Here is a 21,360-nt window from a genome sequence, read left to right on the forward strand (position 1 = left end):
TGTGTGTGTGTGTGTGTGTGTGTGTGTGTGTGACAGATGGATAGCTTTGAGCGATATTAACATTTGTTATTAAGCCATCAATAATAATAATAAGGAGATTGTACTGTGTGTGTGTGTGAGTGTGAGAGAGAGATTGAGTAAGTGAGTGTGATTTTTTTCACTTCTCTGACTTTTTTCTTTTTCCTCCCTTTTTCCCACTTTCTTGATTTCATTCTGTGCTGCTTTCATGCTTTCATTAATGCTTTTTAAATGGTTTCAGTCATTCAAGTCTTATATTCCACTTGGTTTGATTTCGTAAGGTTTTTTAAAATGCTGACCGATATGTGTAGGTATGCAGATCTTTTAGAAGACGTGTTCATGTTGAAATAAACATATCTATACAAGTTGTTCTGCATGTGGTTGTATGTTTGCCTTTTTATGGACCCAATGGGCCAAAATAGCTCTATCTTGTATTGGATTAAACAGATGAGATGAAGATAAAAATACAGAAGAGCCTTCTGTGTGTGCCTTCTCAACTAGTTGTTTGCTTTCCTCACTTATGCTTTTCTTCTCATGCATTGATTTGCAGAACAGCCAATTAAAGTGATCCCTCTCACCAACAGCACCGACACCAGTTGACGAAGCAACTTCACAGAATTACAGCTGAATATATTTCTAGATTTACAGCATTTGATCTGTGAAACATGTTATGGCTGAAACCAGAATGTTCCCTTACTTCAGAAAGACATTAACATAACCCAGCAAAAATATTTTGTAGGTCAGCATGCACAGTCATTAAAGTCATGAAATTTTAAATTAAGGCCAACACAAGAACGCCTGCTGGTTTCTTTTCTTTCCACTGTTTCCCGCTTTTGATTTTACTCCATTTCATCACTCTGAAGAACATCCATTTGTCTAATGAGTCTGCAAAAAGAGAAAGAGGGGTTGATCTCTTAAGAAGTATTGGTGTTTGTGAGTTTTGAGTGGTGTTTCTAATGTGTGCGTGTGCGTGTGCGTGTGCAGATCTCTACTGAGGACTCATCCTTAAGCCCTTCTCGTCCAGTCCCTCAGAAGCCCCTCAAACCTGCATTGAAGAGACCCTCTGTGGTGGAGCGAGCCACCGAGATCCCCACCGGTAAGAAACACACATACACACCCCTCCCCCCTCAACACAGTAAAGTGTGTGTCACTACGTAATTGTTACTAGAATGATAACTTTTGTTTTGAGCATTATGTCATCAATTCTGACTTTTTGTGTGCAACCATTTGTAAATAAGACAAGAAATGTCCGTCATTTAGGTACTGGGCACGCTTGTTTGTAAAGAAGAAATTAACATTTTAGAAAGGTGGAATTGACTGCATATTTTGTGGTAACAACATGAATCGTGTTAATTGTATGGCTTGAAAAGACCGATGTTGGGCTAATTGTGTTTAGAGTTTTTTACAATGTGACTATAGATTGGACTAAAGGATGTTAGCGATTGTAAAAAACAAAACAAAAAAAAACAAAAACTAAACTGTAATGTATTTTTATGGAGTATTTTGTCTATTAATCATTTTGTCAATAACATGTCCAAGAGTTTTCTTTTATTTCACAAAATAGTGGAAGGTACTCATCCTCAGATGATGCAGCTGTATTTGTAATGCTTTTTAAGAAGGGAGCATGAAGACAAGTGTTGCAGAGACCAATGATGTCTGATCATTTCACTGTTAATGAATCTCTGTCTCTCTTCCAGGTCCACATGATCATTCAGGCATTGCTTTAAAGAACCTGTTCTGTGCCAGTCCAGATACAGAAGCCCTGGAGGTGAGAGAGCCCTGTCCACGAGTACACCCAACACACCCAAACACACACACACACACACACACACACACACACACAAAGTGGCTTGCTTCTTCCTGTCTTTTACACATTGTGCACACCCACACAGTTGTATCAGTCCCTCCAGGAATTGGAACTGACGCGGGCACACACAGAAACACACAAGGTGGATGGAGGAAATGAGATACACACGATGACCTAAATTGAGGACAGTTACACTCGTTATTGTAAGTTATTGCAATGATAAGTCAAAGTCCAATATTTTCTTCATCAAACGCATGAATGTGTGTCCCAGCCCAGGCTAGGATAAGAAATTAACTAACAATAAAAAGATGGCCAGAAGATTGACAGAAATGTTCAAAATTTTATCCACTCAATACATTATTATTTTTTGTCTCAATTCCACCAACCTTTTTTATATTATGCCGCAACAATCTCAAAAAAAGGCAGCAAAATCCTGGAGGGACTGTCCTATGCTATTTCTTTCCGTCACGCTCTACATTTCAGTACTACCCACACAAATAGACACACACACACAAAAACACACACAGTATCTCAGTCAGCCTCAATATAAAAACTTTTTCACTTTGTCTCAGCTTTGCATCCTGCAAGGCTTTAAGAAAAATCTGTTCACTCTTGCCCTGCCAATGGCTTGTTTCATAGAAATAAGTTTTCAATTAAATGCCCTCCCCCACTCAGTATTAAAGTGAAATTTGGTAATGTCAAATTGGCATTGCACTAAAGTGTTTTTGCGATGAGGTTATTGTTAACGTTGTGTGCTTGTCTCTGGTCGCCCGGAAAGAAAAACAACAACATGGAGAGCCCCATGTCTCCTGAGCTCAGGAGGCCGCCCAAACGAGTCCGGATATCCGTAGTGGTAAGAGCCACCGATCATGGCTATCGATATGCCTGGAATCCACCCGGCAACAGGTTCATCAGCCAATCAAAGAATTGCCATTCCGCCATTCCATTCCAGGGCTAATCCCAAATGCCGATGGACTGAGATCTGGACCAGGCTCAGCCAAAGCCAGTCTGCGCCATCGTGCAAAAAAGTGTTGAACACCCTCCTCCTTGTACAACCTGTACTGTCCTTTCACTGCCTTTAGTTGCTTATGTGATTAGGTTCAATAAGGCTAGGATCCATTCAGCTAAACCTCTTTTCATGGGTCTATTGGTCAGTTGAGGTTATAGAGAACACTTGACAACTGATATACCACTACTGCTAATTGGTAATTATTAGAGGACTTATTTTTTACCATGTGGTTTCTAGTTTATACTTAGGTCCATTAAATTGTGTTGCTAATAAGAAGTGAGTGTACCAACTGATTCAGTTACATTACATCATGTGAAGCCCATAACATGTATTAAAGGCAGAGTTTAAAAGCAAATAAAGCAATGATAAAACCACAAATGTATGTTAGATCAGCTTTAGAGTTATATAAAACACAAGATAACGCAACATGACAACTACTTATGGAGACCCAAAATGTTCAAACAAAGAGTAATTTAACACCCCATGTGTTTTAATTTCTCAAACCTGAGGATAGCCTTTAGAAAGCAAATTTAATCTGGTAAAACTATGGTCAAATTACCGTTAAAATCAAGATGTGGTTGAGTTGTGGTCAAGTGGTCTACAAGGACGAGGCTGTTCAACCAACCATGCTGTACTGTCCATCATCAGCTGTGTCACCCGAGGTGTCCAATCAGTGACAACCTCACAGGGCAGGCCTTGTTCCTGGAGTGACTTAAAATCCCATCACATTTGTTGTAATTGATGAAAGGAACTGTGTTATTCCATGTGTTTACAGGGGTGGGATGGGGGAGATTAGAGGGTGATTTCCTCTGTGCATGCTCTGTTTACTATCTGGATAGGAGACCCATATCTCTTAATTATGAATAGGCAGGTATTTGAATGACCGCGTTCCAGCACCAGCTCAGATGAGATGATGATGCATGAGAAGTCCAGGGAGGTATTGGACAATATCACCACAAACGAGGATGTAGTCTGCTGTCCAATTACAAGCAACCACATCCACTCCAGCAGCGGTGCATGCCAATCAATGAAACAAGTATCCAATTATGAATTGAGAAAAATGATTCCCCGATACAAAAAACATCCAGCATTGAGTGACAAATTAACAGACTCAATTTCTGAAAATCAAACACTATTAAGCATTGCCTAATCATGCATTCAGACAAATTCTAACATTGTATCTTTGTCCGTTAATCAGCATCAATGATTTATTCATAATATAGCTTTTCTCACATTAAGTTTTCAGATCATCATGATATTGTTTTTCACCTATAATGTCATTCTATTCACTAGGAGCCACCACTCAACTTAAAGAGTTACTTTGCGGTGAGCATGTTGTCCACGTTATTCTTCTGAACATTTCTGTTTTAATCCAGTATTACAATGCAAGGACAGATATTGACTTTCAGTTTAATACTTCCTTTCTTACACTCAGTGGATCTATGTCTTAATAATCTTTTACACTGTTTGTTGAACAGCTATTCAATATGGCCACACCTTTCAACTGAATTATTGCCACCATCCAGACATTAGAGAATCATAATTTTTGATTACTATATAATCAAGAATGACATTAAAGCTGTGTTCATACCAAAGTCAATTTGCCTTGCATTATTAGGGTAAATTAAACTGCCGGATTGTTTTTTCAGTCTGTGTTTATTTACCCTAAACAATGAATGCACCACCTGCAAAGAAATTAGCTAGTCCGCCACAAAGACCATGTGTTTGTGTGAGTTTATTTTTCTGATTGATCCCAAATATTTCTTCTCTGTTCTCTGGGATAAACCCAAATCTTTTTTTCAAGGTAAAACAACTTGTGCGAGTGCATTTTTAACTTGGTTCGCATTGCCTACAGCAACTTTGTGTCTGTTTGTGCCCAGTCATGTTTAGTGTTGGGTAGCAGCAACGGTACATGTAGAGAAGCTGCAAGTTCAACTACATTACCCAGTAGCAGTTGGGTAGCATAGCTACTTTAGGCTGGATCAAAGTAAGTGTTAGCCTTAAACACAAACGCCTGTCACTGACATACTGAGTTAGTATGAAGTTATACCATTGGTTGGTCAAATGTTGGAGTTTCTAGATCGGCCTTTGCTGTTTCAATATAAACCTCAAATATGTTCTCGGGCCGTTTTTACATTGGGTCTACTTATTGACTGCCTCTCATATTTGGCCATACATGGTCCACCAATATACTACTGTAGGGTTTTGAACTAGTCTTGTTCCACTAAGTAGCCGGGTTCTCTGACAGATATTAACTTGTTTTGTAGTGTAATAAATTACTCCACAAATAATGGTGATGCATTTGTTCACCCAACAGTTATATAATAATAGTAGAATACCCAACAGTAGATGTTCCTTGTTAATGCAAAATAGCTTCAGTGTGTGAGTCTGAACATAGCTTGTAGTGTAGCTTGCTACTTGCAATCAAAGTTTTGTGCTGCTGTAGTTTTGCTTCTTCAAATCAGGAGTAGCTTGTAGCTTGACTAGTTATATTTTCCAAGTAGTTTCCCCAAACACTGCCTACGTTTTTCCTTTGGCGCTGTATCCCATTGAAATGTATGCACTATAAACACAGCATCTAAAATGTGCTTTGCATTTAATTTGAACACACATCAACAAAAATTGATGTCTTTATGTCCTTTTACACATATGGTTATGTCATTATTGTTTCCGTGTAACTCTATTATCACTATTAATGATTTATACTTGAGGCACTTAAGGAGCTCAGTTAGTTTCACATGTCAGTGACAATTATTGAAGTCTGTACACTTTTTCAATCATTCACAAGCACAGACCATTGTCAGATCATTCTTCATCTGTCGCTCTGAGGCCAGTGTTGTAAACCTGTGGTATACAGCTGGGAAATTACACTGGGAAGTCTTCATCTTGTTAATAAGTAAGAAACACTAAAAGATTGGGTTCTAAAATCATGCACTGCTCCCATTATGATATACTATACTCCCAGCTATAAAATACCCCCCCAAAAATGGCCCAAAATTCAGCACTTTGGTTCCTTAACACAATCCATGCTGCACAGTTACAGCAAAAGTCAGACTTGCCTTGAGGAACTAAACGAAAAGTACAAAATTAGTAACAGAGGATGCGCACTGGGAGTGTTTTTTCATTTGGTGGCGTAACATGTGAACCCTCTGGTGTGTATTTCACTCCATGACGCCACAGTGCTTGTGTTCTTTTGCGGCAAAAAAACACGGAGACTTTATTAAACCAGAGGAACTGAATGATGGAACACATTTTTTCATTTGTAGCAATGAAAAAGATAAATCAAAACAAAATGTACTAGTTTCACACATTTACAGTAGAAGCGCTGCTCATTACATGGTCTGTCTGGTTCTGAGGCAATGTCACAGCACATTTGCACTCAGTCTGCTTACAAACACATTGATTGTCCTGATAGGGTGCTATATTAAAGGTCACATTAGGTCATATATAGGCTTATTAGTAGGTACAGGACAGGGGGTCCTGGGACATCCAATAGTCATGTAGGCCTATTCACACAGGACCAATATTACATGGAGGCTTCATGTGATTTGAAATATGTGATTTGGTATATAAATTTGAGGTAAAACAGACATCGTAACATTGACAAGTGTAAATTTACCACATGAAACAAGGCTCAGTAGAAACCTTTTATTTCTTGGGATGAAATAGAAATAATAACAATGTATCCTTTTATTAATAGTCCCACAAGGGGAAATACCTATACATGTTTATATTGTTCAGCATTACTTGGTGGATACCATTCAAGTTTTCGATGGCCCTCTTTTGCCACAGCTGGTTGTAATTTAATAATGTACAGTTATTTGTTAAATGTACCCATGAGGAGCATACTGTAGGGTCAGTGCTGGGACAGATGTTAGATTAGTAGCACAGTGAATTTTGGAAGTGTGGAAATGTTAGTCATTAATGCCTTGCAGTTAGCTAATTAGTAATAAACCCCTGTAGCACATGGTGCATATGCATTTACAGTGCACTAAGCCTGTAGGCTTGTTCCCCCTGTCATCAGGAGTTATTATTAACACTCAGCAGTGTGTAAGTGTATGTGGTGGAGTGACCGACAAGGCTCGGTGGGCCCGAAAAAGAATATGGACAAACAAATGTATACATTTTTTCTCCTATGACTTTCGAATTACACCCCCGCGGCGGATCTTCTTAATCTTGCTTAACGCTCTTGGCCCATCTTTACGACTTTTTCAAAGCCCTTTTTGTATCTGTCATACAACTCCACCCTCCACTCCCCTCTTCTCCTTCCATCTAGGCTATGAAATATTGATGCAGAGTAAATGACATCAGTAGTCTGTTGCAGAGAAATGATGCCATCCAGCCTCTAGGTCTCTCCTGTCTGTTTTTCTCATTATTTTCCCCCCACTCTTGCGTCTTCGTAATGCCTCCATGCTTTATTTATGATAGTTTTTGGGCTCTGTTTTTCGCACCTCACCTCTTCCTCTTTATTTCTTTTAGTTATTTTTATTAATATTTTGTTTCTTGGGATTGTTGTTGGGCAAGAGATGTCTTTCTTTCTTGACATGGAGAAGCTGACAGGGATATGTGTACTCTATAACTCCGTAACAAGTGTGTGTGTGTGTGTGTGTGTGTGTGTGTGTGTGTGTGTGTGTGTGTGTGTGTGTGTGTGTGTGTGTGTGTGTGTGTGTGTGTGTGTGTGTGTGTGTGTGTGTGTGTGTGTGTGTGTGTGTGTGTGTGTGTGTGTGTGTTTTTGTTTGTTTGTTTGTTTGTTTGTTTGTTTGTTTGTAATAGCCCTCTGTCTCAGCTTCTCTACCTAAATTCTATTTGGCTGTTCATACTCCACCAACTGTGGAGAGTGAGGGAAAACAAGGCCCAGGGACAATAACAAGCAACGAAGGTGGTCTGTGTAAAAGATATGCATATTGTTAGTTGTCAACCTTTGATAACAATTGAAGACCATTATAGAGAATTTAGGGAGAGAACAGCAGATCTTAGAGCCTGTTACAACTTTGGTGACTGCTTTTTGTAAAGAAGAAAGAAAGAATGGCTTAAGAGGAATGCTTCAACCTTGCCAATCTTTTATCAACTGTTTTGACGTGTTTATTCAGCTTTATTATGAAAAATACTAGCAGAATTTACAATCATGAGTGATGCAGGGAGATGATGAGCTAAGTCCCAACACATCTGGAGCCTAGTCTGGCGAGGCCAATTACACACAATTCACTGTTGTTGGCATCCATCTGAATACAATTTAGGGACATTATAAATGGCTAATGTGCAGTTTAGAAGAAAGTACAATGTCTTTCTTTCAGTTGTTCTGAAAACAGCTAAAATGAAAGTGTGTCCAAACTTTTGACATGCACTGTATCTTAGTGGCATCAGCATAAAAATGGGAGAAATGGATAATGTTTTGGATTTGCATCAGCTTTTCGCTAGTTCGAAATGAGCCTATTGGTAGCATCATTCTTTACTAAATTTAGGTTCACATATCACTAAATTAAAACAGTTTGTACCACATAAGTCAGTGAATCAATGAATCAACTGATAAAACTAGCATTAGCTTGCTAAACCCATTTAAAGTGAGATGATAATGGAATATTTTTGTGTTTCATGTAGCCAAAAACTTGATCAAAATGCTGTTTAATAATGAAGCAAACAACTGAGATTTAAAATAACATTTCACAAAAATAACATACATACAATAATATACGTTAAATTTCAAAACGTAATGCAAATAACTTCAGACTAATTTACCAAAGTAGGTGAGCATAATTGGATGTTTCACACTCTGAATTACATGAATACTACCAACTTTGAAACACCCAGTTTATCACATAAACAAGCCAAGTCATCCCAAGATTTAATAATGACGAGGTGAACAGTTGGCTAATAAAGTAATTTTAAGGCCTCAGTGTTGTAATGATTTCTGACTCAAACAGTCCTTATTCATAAAATAGAAGCGTTAACTGTATAGGACACTTTTGTTCAAGAACAAGAAAGGTGGATTTTGCTAGTTAATTATTAAAATCAGTAGGGTCAAGTAGTGTTGGCACTTTCAGAGAAGGTTCAATGAAAGCAATTTCTAAGTTGTAGAACAAAGACAATGACTTCATTAAAATTGTCCTTCAGTTATCGGATATGTGGAATATTCAGGGGACAGGATGAAGTTTTCATTTCCTAAATCATTTTAGACAACACAGAAGAGACACAAGGGAGAGTGAGTGAACTTATCTGGAGAAGATGTGTGACATACTGACTGTAATTTCTTTTTTGAATTGATCTGTTGCTTCATATCAGAATATTTCAGGGTGAAGAATTCATTGCATTTTTTTTAAGTATCAATGGAAGGACTTACAGTATTAGAAATAACTTTGGGTGGTTTTCACTCAGATATTCTCAAATTTCCAAGGTGCAGCAAGTGATCTTGGGTTTGTTTGCCAAACAATAGGGTTGGTCACTACCACAGTGCACTAATTAAGATTAAATACCCACCGTTTCACAACTTTTCCCAAAGCTGTTAAGACAGAGTTCACAGCACATCATTATTGGTCGCACCACTATAGTTTCCACAAAGTCATTAATGATATTTTACAATTGTGTTAACGTCTCTGCAATCTAATCAGATACACCGATAAGGCAGTAATATAATTTGAAAGCAATAGGCAAAGGGAGCATCATCAGCAATGAAACCAGCAGTTAATTGCCTGCATGTGAGTGATAACTAATTATTGTTGCAATGTTTCCCTGATGCACAATTCAGTGTGGTGCAGGCAGCAGTTAGAGAAACAACCGACAATGCATTAAGCATAAACATGAGGGATAAACTTAATAGTGTCTTTTGTCATTACTATACCAACTTGAGCTGCTGTTCAGAGGACAGTTTAGGGTCCTAATGATAATTATGTCAACTTTAGAGTTCACACATATCTAGACAGACACTGTAGATCATCAGAGCCTTATCAATAAAAGTTAATCACTAATATTCCATGTGTTTGAAATAATCTGTGTTATCTTAAGGGATACTATGTCGAGTTCCATTCTACTCTGTGTCATCTTTGTCTGGCCAATGTGTGCAGAATAACAGTGTGTGACTTCCCTCCGTTACACTAGTGAAGCAGCCAAGGTAGGCTCACACCTGCCGGAAAACAAGATCTCAGTGTGACCGTGCGTTGTGATCCTGGAGGGAAAGCCGCACTGTTCATCTGTGCACACTGCCCACACAGCTATGACACAGGAATGTATTAAAATTAGCAACATGTATTTTTTAATAACTGGAATTTCATTTAATTTCTTCTTTTTTTTTAAACAGGGAAAATACTCATTAATCAACAGCAAAGCAACTATAAATGAGCCAGATTTAGCTCAGCAGGCTAATTTCCATCTGTTATCCCTGGGCAGTTTAAAAATGGCAACCTAAAAAAAAAAAAATACATTAAAATACCAATACAGTCAAAAGCAACATACACAGACCAACATAAAATGCACAACAGCGAGTAACAAACACAACACCTCATCATACAACAAGCAATATGACTGTGGGCAGGCAGCAAAAGTCAGCAGGCACTCAGCAATATAATGTGCACATATGTGGTTATTGATAAGCCAGTTCCTCAGCTGAACAGTAAAATAACGATAATTATTTACGTCTGTGATGTGTATTGGCAACATATTCCGGTCTTTAAATGCTGTTACCAGAAATGCTGACTGACCAAAAGCACTTCTTCAAGTGGGAATCATACAGTCCCCTCTTGTGGTGCCTCTGGTAACATGAAAGCCTGCTTTCTGAACAACAAATGTTTTCAGTGGTGGCGGAGCAGTATTGTGTAAAATCTTATGAACTAGACAAAGGTTACCATATTTACCTAGGTTTTCCCAACTTAAAAGTTTGTCTATTTTAAATTTGACAGCTGTGATAACTGTTGGGTTTTTGATGTGGTTTCTGACGTGGATTTGTGAGCCTGAGCAAAGCAAACAATAAGAAAAATGTGAGCTAATCATGGCATTAATATACATAATAGCAGTTTTAAAGCTGAGTGATTGTCCAACAAATCTCGTTACTCAAATTCAATCTAATGCTTTTGTATATACTTTTTACATGTGATTTGAAGGACAGGTTTGAATCAATCCAGAGACACAACTTGCAAGTTTTGCCCTGATATCAATATATCTGGGTCAGGAGCACTACATGGTTGCTTTGAAAAGAACATACCAACAGTTTTACTAAAATTTAATTTAAGACATGATTTGTCAAACCTTTTTATAATATGTTTCATTGCACTGGTACGTTTAGAAGCAGCCTGCTGCTTTGTGCAGCTGTTTACATAAAACACTGAATCAGTTGCATATGTTCTACATCAGGATAAACCAAAGGCAGAACATTAAAGACTGTACAACAATGGCCCAAGTACAGAACCTTATGGAACACCAGTTTTAATTTATAGGCACTAGATCTATGAGTAAGAACCTTAACATATGGTGTTCTTTCCTTTAAATGTGATTCCATCCACTTAGTTATAGTATCATTAGATCATTTGAAACAAGGTAATTTACTAATATGTATTCCATGATTCACAGAATTGAAAAACTTTCTAATCATCTATCATGGTCTACCATCTATCATCTATTTAAGGTTTTCCAGAAGGTATAAGGTAGCAGTTTCTGTTGAGTGTTAAGCTCTAAAACCAAATTGCATTGGATGCAAGGTGAAGTCCCTGCTGTTCAAATAAAAGACTATCAGCTTAGACACCCACTTCTCTACCGCGTTGGATACAAAGGACAGAATACTAATAGGTCTGTAGTTACAGACGAGCTGGGGATATCTTGCTTTAAAAATTGGTAACACAATAGCAGTTTTCAATGCTTTCAAAAAAATCACTTGAGCGATTGAGATTTTGATGAAATTTGTAATAGGTAGGGATAAGGAATCCTTTAGAGACTTGAGCATTATATAGTGCCATAGCAGTCTTTGACTTTGGAATCTGTTAATTATCCTTACTACGTCATGCTCAGAGATGTTTCTAAGAAAGAGTTTTACAGTTTACAGTCCACTAGAACTTGTTCATCTAACATCTACAGAGTCTGTAAAGTGTCTGTTAAAGGCTTCAGCCATTTCAAGTGGATACAGTGCAACTGTAGTTGCTATGATGATCCACTATTATTTATACCAACTAGCTTCTTAGTATGTTTCCCATATTAGGTTGGTGTTACCTCTGGCCTCATGAATAATACTGATACAAAAGTTTGCCTTAGCCTTTCTCAGTTCTCTAGTACCCCTATTCCATAGAATTGTAACCTTTTGGTTGTCAATTTGCAAATTAGACCACATTCTATTGGCTTTAGTAATTTTCAAAAATGTTCACTTGATATATCGGCACATGTTTGTACAGATACTCTTGGTTCCCAGACAATGTATCCTAATGATTAAGAAGGTGACCTAGCTTTTCCCTATCTTGAAAACTGCTGGATGGATAGCCATACAATTCATGGTCCCTGCTTGATGAATTGTATAAACTTTGATGCTGGCCTTTCATCTAGCACCATCAAGTCAAAACTGCTGACAATGTCGCCACAAACAGCCAGTTTATAATACTGCAAATGCAAGGGCTTTCATCAGTTGGCCATCGACTCAATTACCATTGTCTTAACTAATTTGGTGATAAATAGTGACGTAACAGACATTTATTTAAATGAAAATCTTCAAGATTATTGCTTTGACATGCTAGCATTATCATTGTGACCATGTTAACATTCTGATGTCAGCATTTAACTCAAAGCACCACTGTGCCGAAACATAGCCTAAGTCTTGTTGCCAAAGAAGAAATTGTCAACAATAAGGCTTGTCAAAAATCCTGAGTATCCAGGACATGGGTTTTGGAAAAACACGTTGGTTCTGAGGTTTTTCAAATGCTGTTTTTAAAGGAAACCGTGCAGTTTTTTATCTTAATTTACCTTAACTGAACAGCTTCGTAGTCATTGGAATGGTTATATGTATTTTTTCGAGTTGAATGGTGGCCATCTCACTTCCCCCTAGCACCTAGCCACCACTTAGCCAAAAAACCACCCTTGGGGGCTCAGAGTTTTTTACACAATCGTCATGGCTGAGTCGGCAAAAAGAAGCAAAAAACTAGAAAAGCATTGTCAGAGAAACAGAGAAATAGGAAACGGCAAACTGACCGAGTGAGGAGTCAGACACAAGTAAACATATGATCTGCCAAACTTCTATTCCAAAGTTGTATGGGGAGCTCTATGGAGAAACCTGCGAGTAAACAGCAAAGAAATAGCTAAAACAGCATAGCGCCCCTTAAAATACTTTGGGAAACACAAATACAATTCTATTCAGAAAAGATAAGGGTGCCTGTGCAGAATGCATAGTTACACACAGGAGTTTTGAAGAATATTGACACCAACCTCTCAGAGTTCTGTAATCTACTTTTTTTTTTTGTTGACGTAGAAGTCCTTCTTTGGTCAGCACTTGGAAATACTGTGCAAGAAGCAATCCTACTTTGTTGATACAATTCTGCTCACTTCCATTTTATTAGGGTGGAAGTAGAATTTCCAGATATGGTACCTCAAAACCGGGCTACATAAAATCGAATATTTCTAAGCAGACCCTTTTAGAGCAGAGGCTTTTAGATTTAGATTAGAAGACAACGATGTTAAGCCTTTCCTTAAGCAAAATTGGAAGTGTAAAGAAAGCTTTACCACCACCCTTTCTGTCTACTGTGGACTGAAAAAAGGAAGTATCCTGGAGGGGAGGCTCCTTTTTTCCACAATCATAAAACTCTCTACATTATATTATACATTTTTTTAGCAGAAGACATAATCCTTTGTGTGTGTGTGTGTGTGTGTGTGTGTGTGTGTGTGTGTGTGTGTGTGTGTGTGTGTGTGTGTGTGTGTGTGTGTGTGTGTGTGTGTGTGTGTGTGTGTGTGTGTGTGTGTGTGTGTGTGTGTGTGTGTGTGTGTGTGTGTGTGTGTGTGTGTGTGTGTGTGTGTGTGTGTGTGTGTGCGTGCGTGCGTGCGTGCGTGCGTTCCCCACTGACCTATAGTCTTGGATGGTTGCCACTGATGGGTGATTGGCTCACTGGATGGAGGGAAAGGAAGAGCAACAGACTTTTCTAATCTTTGTCACTGAAACAGTGTAGCAAGCAATACAGCTTTATCATCCTATTGTCAGCACACTGGAGCCTCTCACATGCATCTACGCACACACAGACACACACGCGCACACACACGCGGTCATTCAAATTCCATTTGAATATGCCCACAGGGTTGCTCTGATTTCACTGTCAGCTGTATGCAGACTCACAAAGTTTACTCTCCCACTTTCCATACACACAAACCCACACACTGCGTAACTCATGTATCCAGAAGCAGAGATTTGCTCTCTTAATAGAGCAGCTAATCACTCTGAAAGCACCTGTTTTGCATGCAAAGTCCAACCTCTCTCTCTTTCTCTCTGTATCTAAAAGTAACACATTCTTCTGCAAACACACACACACAGTAATTTGATCTTTGCATTTGTCATTAGTTTACATTTTACCCCTGGAACACTAGTGTGTCTTGGTGACATTCAGAGTGCCCTTGTGACAAGCAGAATTGTCACAAGGGTACAGTGGGGCACCTCTTTCTACCCAGCAGCATCAGTTGCTAGGGTTACCAACCGGTCGGCCACCACAGCGATGACGATAAATGAGCTCAGGGCTCCCATCAGCCCCTGGTCTCACTCACTCTGCCTTTCACTGTCTCTCCAATTCACACACACATACATGTTCTCCTGCAATCAATCCTGAGAAAGAAACTACCTGTATTTAAGCACACGACTAAAGACTTTGAAATCGTATTTCACAGCCCGTCACACACATAGAGCTGAATACACACCCTGCGGTAACGTTCTCACAGACACACACTCAGTTGTTAATTTCCATTACCCAGTTTTCTACGGTATTTTTCAGTGCTCCTCTGAAAAGCACAGGGTTGCTAGTTTGACTCTAGTTATGAGCTGCGAGCTCTTGAGTGCGACACAGATCCGTTATTATAATGATCATCTGCTCTGACATCTCATACATCACATCCCCCGCACTCATTACATGTATTGTAGTCACTCCTTTAGTCACACATCACATTTTTGTCCATCTGTCTCACGACGCTGTATCACACTCATAATGTGATGCATGGGTGATTATGTGTTTTGCATATGTCATTTCACCTTCTGTGTGCAGTGTTGCCGGTTGAAAAGTACAAATAACTGTTGAAGATAATAACCAACTGGACACTATTGTTAATCTACTATTTGTTGAGCATTCCTTTACTGCTTCTGTATTTGTGTTGTACACTTTTGGTTTCTTCATTTTACTGTTTGGAGTGTACACTGAATATCTTTGTTTTCTGTACTTAACGCTCTCCTGTTGCTTCTGGTCTACAGGAAGACGTAGATGTGGAGGATGACATGACTATTAGAGAGGTAAGACAGACAGCAAGTCACACAACACATACACACCTTACAACCAATTAAAGTACAGCAGTTAGTCAGAGTCCCTCAGCCAATTAGAAAACAGCTCTCTGACAGTTAAACCTTACACTGTAAAGTACTGAAATATCTCTGAAAAAAAGAAACCAGCCCAGTGTTCGTCTGAACTGTAACAGGTGGTGACATTGTGGAAAACTTGAAATTAATTTGTTTGCATTCATGCATTTGCGTCATTATTTTACATCGGTTTTAGAAGATAATTTTCCCTTCACTGAGAGTACTACCCATCCTGTAAAAGCAGTTATAATATGATGATAATGTCTTCTTTGGTTCTGGAGGAGTCTTGCTTAGTCAGAAGAAATAATCCTGATGATGTCATAAAGATCATTAAAGTTGGAGACTACATTTATAACAAAAAGCCTGGATTACAAACTGGCTGAATTGACTTTCTATAATCTGGGTGTTTACCAGCAGGGAGAGTCTAACAAAGGGCACTATTGTGTTGTGTTATGGGAAGTGAAGGATCCAGTGTTTTGATGGAGCTTGTTCCATGCTAGGGACAAAAAGTCAGAATATCACGGCCCGTTTCTTCAATTTTGACAATTTCTTCAGATCCTATGAAAAGACTAAAATCAATAAATTGTCAGTCTATCTTGCTGTGCTTTCTAACTTCCCTACCTTGTCTGTTGCACTCAGCCTCAAATCAATTAGTTTCAACTGAGTACCTTAAACCATTTTTCAATTCCTAAAATAGCTGGGTACTGTAATTGTTATCAAATGTTACTCAGACAGGAGTAGGTTGTGTTTTTGTTGAGTCTGTTTTCAGCTGCAGATTAAGCCACATTTGGTGCTCTAGTGAGTATTTCCGCAAGCTGCGTACATGGGATTTAGTCAAAATAATCTACAGTTTGTGTTGGTAAATGGTAAGTGAAGCAACATTAAGCTAGGGCAACAGTGTGGCTCATTGATGCTTTTTTTATATTACAATTGAGTATTATGGCACAGGGGAATAAGGTGTATCAGGATTTTGATTGGTTGACAATTCAGAAAAACAGAATGTGACCATCTTGTCCTTCATATTCTCGATCAAATACAGTTGATTCTTAGTATGCGCATCGGTCTTCAAAAACCTGTATTTTGCTAACCCAAATCTTGGCTAGGCAGTTCCTGACATCACACTTTGACACACCTGACTTTTCAGATTCCACAATATCCCCAGACGGGCCGATTACCCTGGAGTCTTATATTTTTGGATATGACATCATTCATAATTCATCCATCAACAGAACCTCTCATTTCCTCTCTGTCAGCAGCACATTTCTCACACTGTCTTCCTCCATCCCTTCTTTTTTGTCCTTCTGTATCACTCATTGTTCACCTCTCAAACACCTGCCATGTCATTGCTTCTTGCTACGTCCCTTTTCCTTGTTCCCCATTCACTTGTTCCCCACACTCGATTGTTGTAGGCCTCATATGATTTATAGAGTCATTCAGTGTGGTGCACGGTCCACTGATTGTCTATCAGAGGGAGGTGATTTGTCAGGAGGTGGTATGGGATTATTTGATGCCTTTGCCTTCTGATTAGGGACTGACACCAGGCATAAAGACATCTTCTTTTAACAGCATCTATTGTGCACACTGTCACTCCGGGTTTTATAGTCAGACAATCAAACAAATGTTTGATTTGCCAAAACAACAGGGTATGACACTGGGGGTCAACCTTCAAGTCAAGTCATCTACCTCCCGCAACTCCTCAGTGATGTTTATCCCTCATCCATAAACTCTCTCCTCCTCTGTGTTTTTTTTGCAGATTACAGAGTGGGAGGAGAAGCAGCTTGATGAGCAGGTCAATTTCAACAACTGCAAGATCGACCCCGCCCCATTCCAGCTGGTGGAGCGTACATCACTGCATAAGGTCTGGTTGTAAATATACAGCTGTTGTTTAACGTGTGTGTGTGTGTGTGTGTGTGTGTGTGTGTGTGTGTGTGTGTGTGCGTGTGTATAATGCTACAGTAGGGCACCTCTTTCTACAAAGTAGCAACAGTTGCTAGGGTTACCAACAGGTCGGCCACCAAAGCGATGAGGATAAATGAGCTCAGGGCTCCCATCAGCCCCTGGGTCTCACTCACTCTGCCTTTCTCTCTCTTCAATGCACACACATATACAAGTTCTCCTGCATTCAATCCTGAGAAATAAAGTGCCTGTACTCAAGCACATGACTAAACACTTTGAAATCATATCTCACAGCCCATCACACACACATAGAGCTGCATACACACCCTGCGGTAACATTCTCTCTCTCTCTCACACACACACACACACTCACACACAATTTCCATTACCCAATTTTCTATGGTATTTTCAGTGCTCCTCTGCAAAGCACATGGTTGCTAGTTTGACTCCAGCTTGTCAAACAGCAGAGGTGTGTGTGTGTGTGTGTGTGTGTGTCGTACTGAAGCTGTCCTCACTACTAGGTGTATGTCTACAAGTGCAGCAGTACGTAATGGTAGATTTAGGAAAGGTATGTTTATTGGTATGGTGTTTACTTGTAACGACAAGGCAATTCAAAGTGCTTTACATAAGATATAAAAGGCATTAAGACAATATTTTAGAAAAACACATTGAAAATAGTGAAATATAACAAAAACTCTAAAAAAAGCCAAATGAAACAGTAGAGTAAGATCCAAGCACTGTGCAGAATATGCATACAGTATGTGTATATATATATATATATATATATATATACATATGTATATATATATATGTATATTTTACAAAGAAACAACACAATTACAAATACATTAATTTTTACTCAGATGTCTAATTACTGATGGTCACTAAGAAGGCACCTACAGTATCCTTCAATTTGGATTTAGGGATCATGGTTATGCCCTGTAGTCAAAGAGCTAATTAACACACTTAAAAAAGATCAAATGGACTGTGTTAGAGACCATGTCGAATTCCACCACTAACGTCTGGAACCCTTTCTCGACAACCAACTTTAGACCTTGGACGTACAGTTTTAAAGAATTTATCAATTGTCCGAAGATAGGGAGACACCATAAATTCATATTACACTCAAAACATTATGCTATGTACAGTAAGTACTGGTGTGATACCATTTTCCCCAACACAAACAGAAGGACAACAGAATTGAACTTCCACCAGTTCAGGATACTCTGCTGTGGTGTGATTGAAGCAGCATGCAAACAACCCAAAAGAAAATACACACACACACACACACACACACACACACACACACACACACACACCCCACACAACACACCACAGTTGATTTAGTTTTCTTACTGCGGCACCCCACACACATACATTTCAGTGTTGAACAATTACTTCCTACCAAGCACACACACTATAACACACACAAACACTGACTCTTCCTGGCTTGCCAGCGATGTGGCAGCGCCCATTTTAATGCTACCTTCTCTCTCTCTCTCTCTCTCTCTCTCTCTCTCTCTCTCTCTCTCTCTCTCTCTCTCTCTCTCTCTCTCTCTCTCTCTCTCTCCCCTCATCCATTGGCTCTGTGTGAATACTCTTTAAACATTTAAGAGAGGGATCCTGCACCATCCTCTCGCTCCCCTCCCTTCACTGCACACTGCCAAAAGCCAATACCACGCACAATCTCCTTCAGCATATTAAACACCGCCCGCCGCCGCTGCTTTGTGTGTGTGTGTGTGTGTGTGTGTGTGTGTGTGTGTGTGTGTGTGTGTGTGTGTGTGTGTGTGTGTGTGTGTGTGTGTGTGTGTGTGGTGTGTGTTTGTGTGTTTTTTGTGTGTGTGTGTGTGTGTGTGTGTGTGTGTGTGTGTGTGTGTGTGCGCGCATGAATTTGTTCTCTTTAAATCTTGCCCTGCTCTCTAGCTCGGCCTTTCTTGATCTGGCTACCGTTTATCTCAAGCTGTTTGCTGTTGCTGTTGTTGTTGTTCTGTGTTTGCATGCGGGAACTTTTGTAAAGGACTAATCAGTTTCTTGGATATTTACATCACAATATGCCTCTGCAGTTACTGTGGTCTGGGTTTTGGCCCGGGGCTGCTGTTAGTTCATTTGAGATAGTGGCTAACAGGACATAAAGCAATGAAGCTGTTGCATATATTATTTACAGGATAAATAGCACAGTTAAAAAAAAATTAGGAACAACTTTCTCTCCTTTTATTTCTCTTTTTGTCAACAATTTCCCAGACACCTTCGATAATAATGAAATCTCACTGTCAACAATTTTCTGCATTAAAGTTTTGGCCATTTCTTCGCTGTTTTCTTGTTTCTCTATAGAGCTCCCCCTCCCACTAATAGATATTTGGCAGCTCCTATCTTTACTTGTCTCTGACTCCTCGCTCGGTCAGTCTGCCGTTTTCTCTTTCTCTGTTCCTCCGACAATGATTTCCTAAGTTTCTGTTTCTTTTATGCTGGCTAAGCCATGACAATAGTGTGAAAAGCTCTGAAAAACTCTTAAAAGCTACCTTGTTAGCCAGTTCCTGAATGGGCGTACGCGTGCAGTGCCGTGAAGCAATTTGTCACATTGCAAGACCTGATATCACGCAATACCTCCTGACGCTGAGTTCGGCGACTCGCCGGCCAAAAGTTACAAGGGTGTTGCAAGACAACCACCATTAAACAAAAAAAAAGTCATATAACCAGTCCAGTGACTCTGAAGCTGTTCAGTTAAGGGAAATTAAGATACAAAAATTGTATAATTCATTGATTCATTCATATTTATTATACAGGAAAGTTGAAAAGTCACATTACATTAAAAATATAAATGGTCCTAACTCAGTTTAAAAACTAGTTTTCAGCAGGGCAAAAACAGACAACATTGAACAGGGTTACAGCACGTTGGGACAAACATTTGTACAGGACATCGATATGGACTAGACACATTCGGACAACTAAAATAACAATACAGTTTTGGCACATAAGGATAGAGACACTTATACAAGACATCAGCATGGGCTAGACAAATACAAACAATGCAAACAAGGCTTGGACAATACATGAGCAATTAATGTGTGTAAGTGTAATTGTAAAAAAGGAGCTGCTTGTTTGCCTTTTTGAAATATGTGATGGATGATAGTGTTGTGATGTGATGTGGGATGTCAATTCAAATCTTGGTGTATGTATAGAAAAAAGATTTCTGACCAAAGTTGATTTATATGGAGGAACTGGAATAAGTGCTTGTTATACTGACCTAGTGAGGCATCCTTGTCTCATGTGTGTCAGAAGAAGTGCAGCAAGTGCTGGTGAGGTGGTCTTTTCAATCTGAAAATAAAATTCAATTGCGTGGCTGTTCATGAAGTTTTGGTAAGTCAAAGCGTTAGAACGTGCAAGTGCAATGCAATGGTAAGACCACTTTGGAAGGTTACTGTGACTCTTGTAAGCTCAATGGTATAGTCATGCTAATGGTTCAGTAATTTCCTTTGTGGTAAGAGTCTAAATAGGAAGACAGTAGGACATAGTAGAAGAAGAAAGATACAATCTCCTCTTGTTATACACATAAAGTGGCTGATTCAACATTTTTGTTAAGTTAGACACGTGTTCCCGTTGTGTAAGGTGTGACTCAAATAGCACACCAAGATATTTGGAAGCCTTTGTGACGACAAGTTCTTGGTTAGCAAAAGTAAATGAATCAGTAAAAAGATTTTTTTTTTTCTGGATGAGGGAAAATACATACAGTACATTCAGTTTTCTTTACATTGATGGTTAAATGTTTCTTTTTCATCCAGTCGTGTAGAAGCTGAAGATCAGATGATAATTTGGAATTTATGACTTCAGGATTTGAATCAGAGAGAAAAATCACAGTATCATCAGCATACAGTAGATATTTTGATTGATTACACACTTCAGGGAAATCATTGATGTATAAAAGAAAAAGGGTCCAAGAATGCTGCCTTGTGGAACGCCCATATCAGAGATTACGGGTTGGGATGTTGCATGACTTATTTTAAGGGCTTGCAACCTGTTCATTAGGTAGGACAAAAGTATTTCTATCACAAATGAAGACAAATTAAATGAGTGAAGTTTATTAAGCAAGATCTGATGGTTCTCTGTGTCAAAAGCTTTACGAAAGTC

The 21,360-nt window shown here is 39.0% G+C and overlaps 1 protein-coding gene across 7 annotated transcripts in view; it reads left to right on the forward strand.

The window, feature by feature from the left end:
* The window catches only part of LOC116672846 (chloride channel protein 2), a 162,668-nt gene that overhangs the window by 128,953 nt on the left and 12,355 nt on the right, over positions 1 to 21,360 (forward strand). For 2 of the 7 annotated variants that reach the window (XM_032504801.1, XM_032504820.1), the window contains 6 exons: positions 1,003 to 1,114; positions 1,716 to 1,786; positions 2,604 to 2,678; positions 4,128 to 4,160; positions 15,238 to 15,276; positions 17,093 to 17,197. In XM_032504801.1, the coding sequence (XP_032360692.1) occupies positions 1,003 to 1,114; positions 1,716 to 1,786; positions 2,604 to 2,678; positions 4,128 to 4,160; positions 15,238 to 15,276; positions 17,093 to 17,197 (435 nt within the window). The remainder of the gene's footprint in view (positions 1 to 1,002; positions 1,115 to 1,715; positions 1,787 to 2,603; positions 2,679 to 4,127; positions 4,161 to 15,237; positions 15,277 to 17,092; positions 17,198 to 21,360) is intronic. The other 5 variants (XM_032504810.1, XM_032504835.1, XM_032504827.1 and 2 more) reach the window with 3 other exon arrangements.

The sequence above is a fragment of the Etheostoma spectabile genome, chromosome 3 (assembly GCF_008692095.1).
Source record: "Etheostoma spectabile isolate EspeVRDwgs_2016 chromosome 3, UIUC_Espe_1.0, whole genome shotgun sequence".
NCBI classification, from domain to species: Eukaryota; Metazoa; Chordata; class Actinopteri; order Perciformes; family Percidae; genus Etheostoma; species Etheostoma spectabile.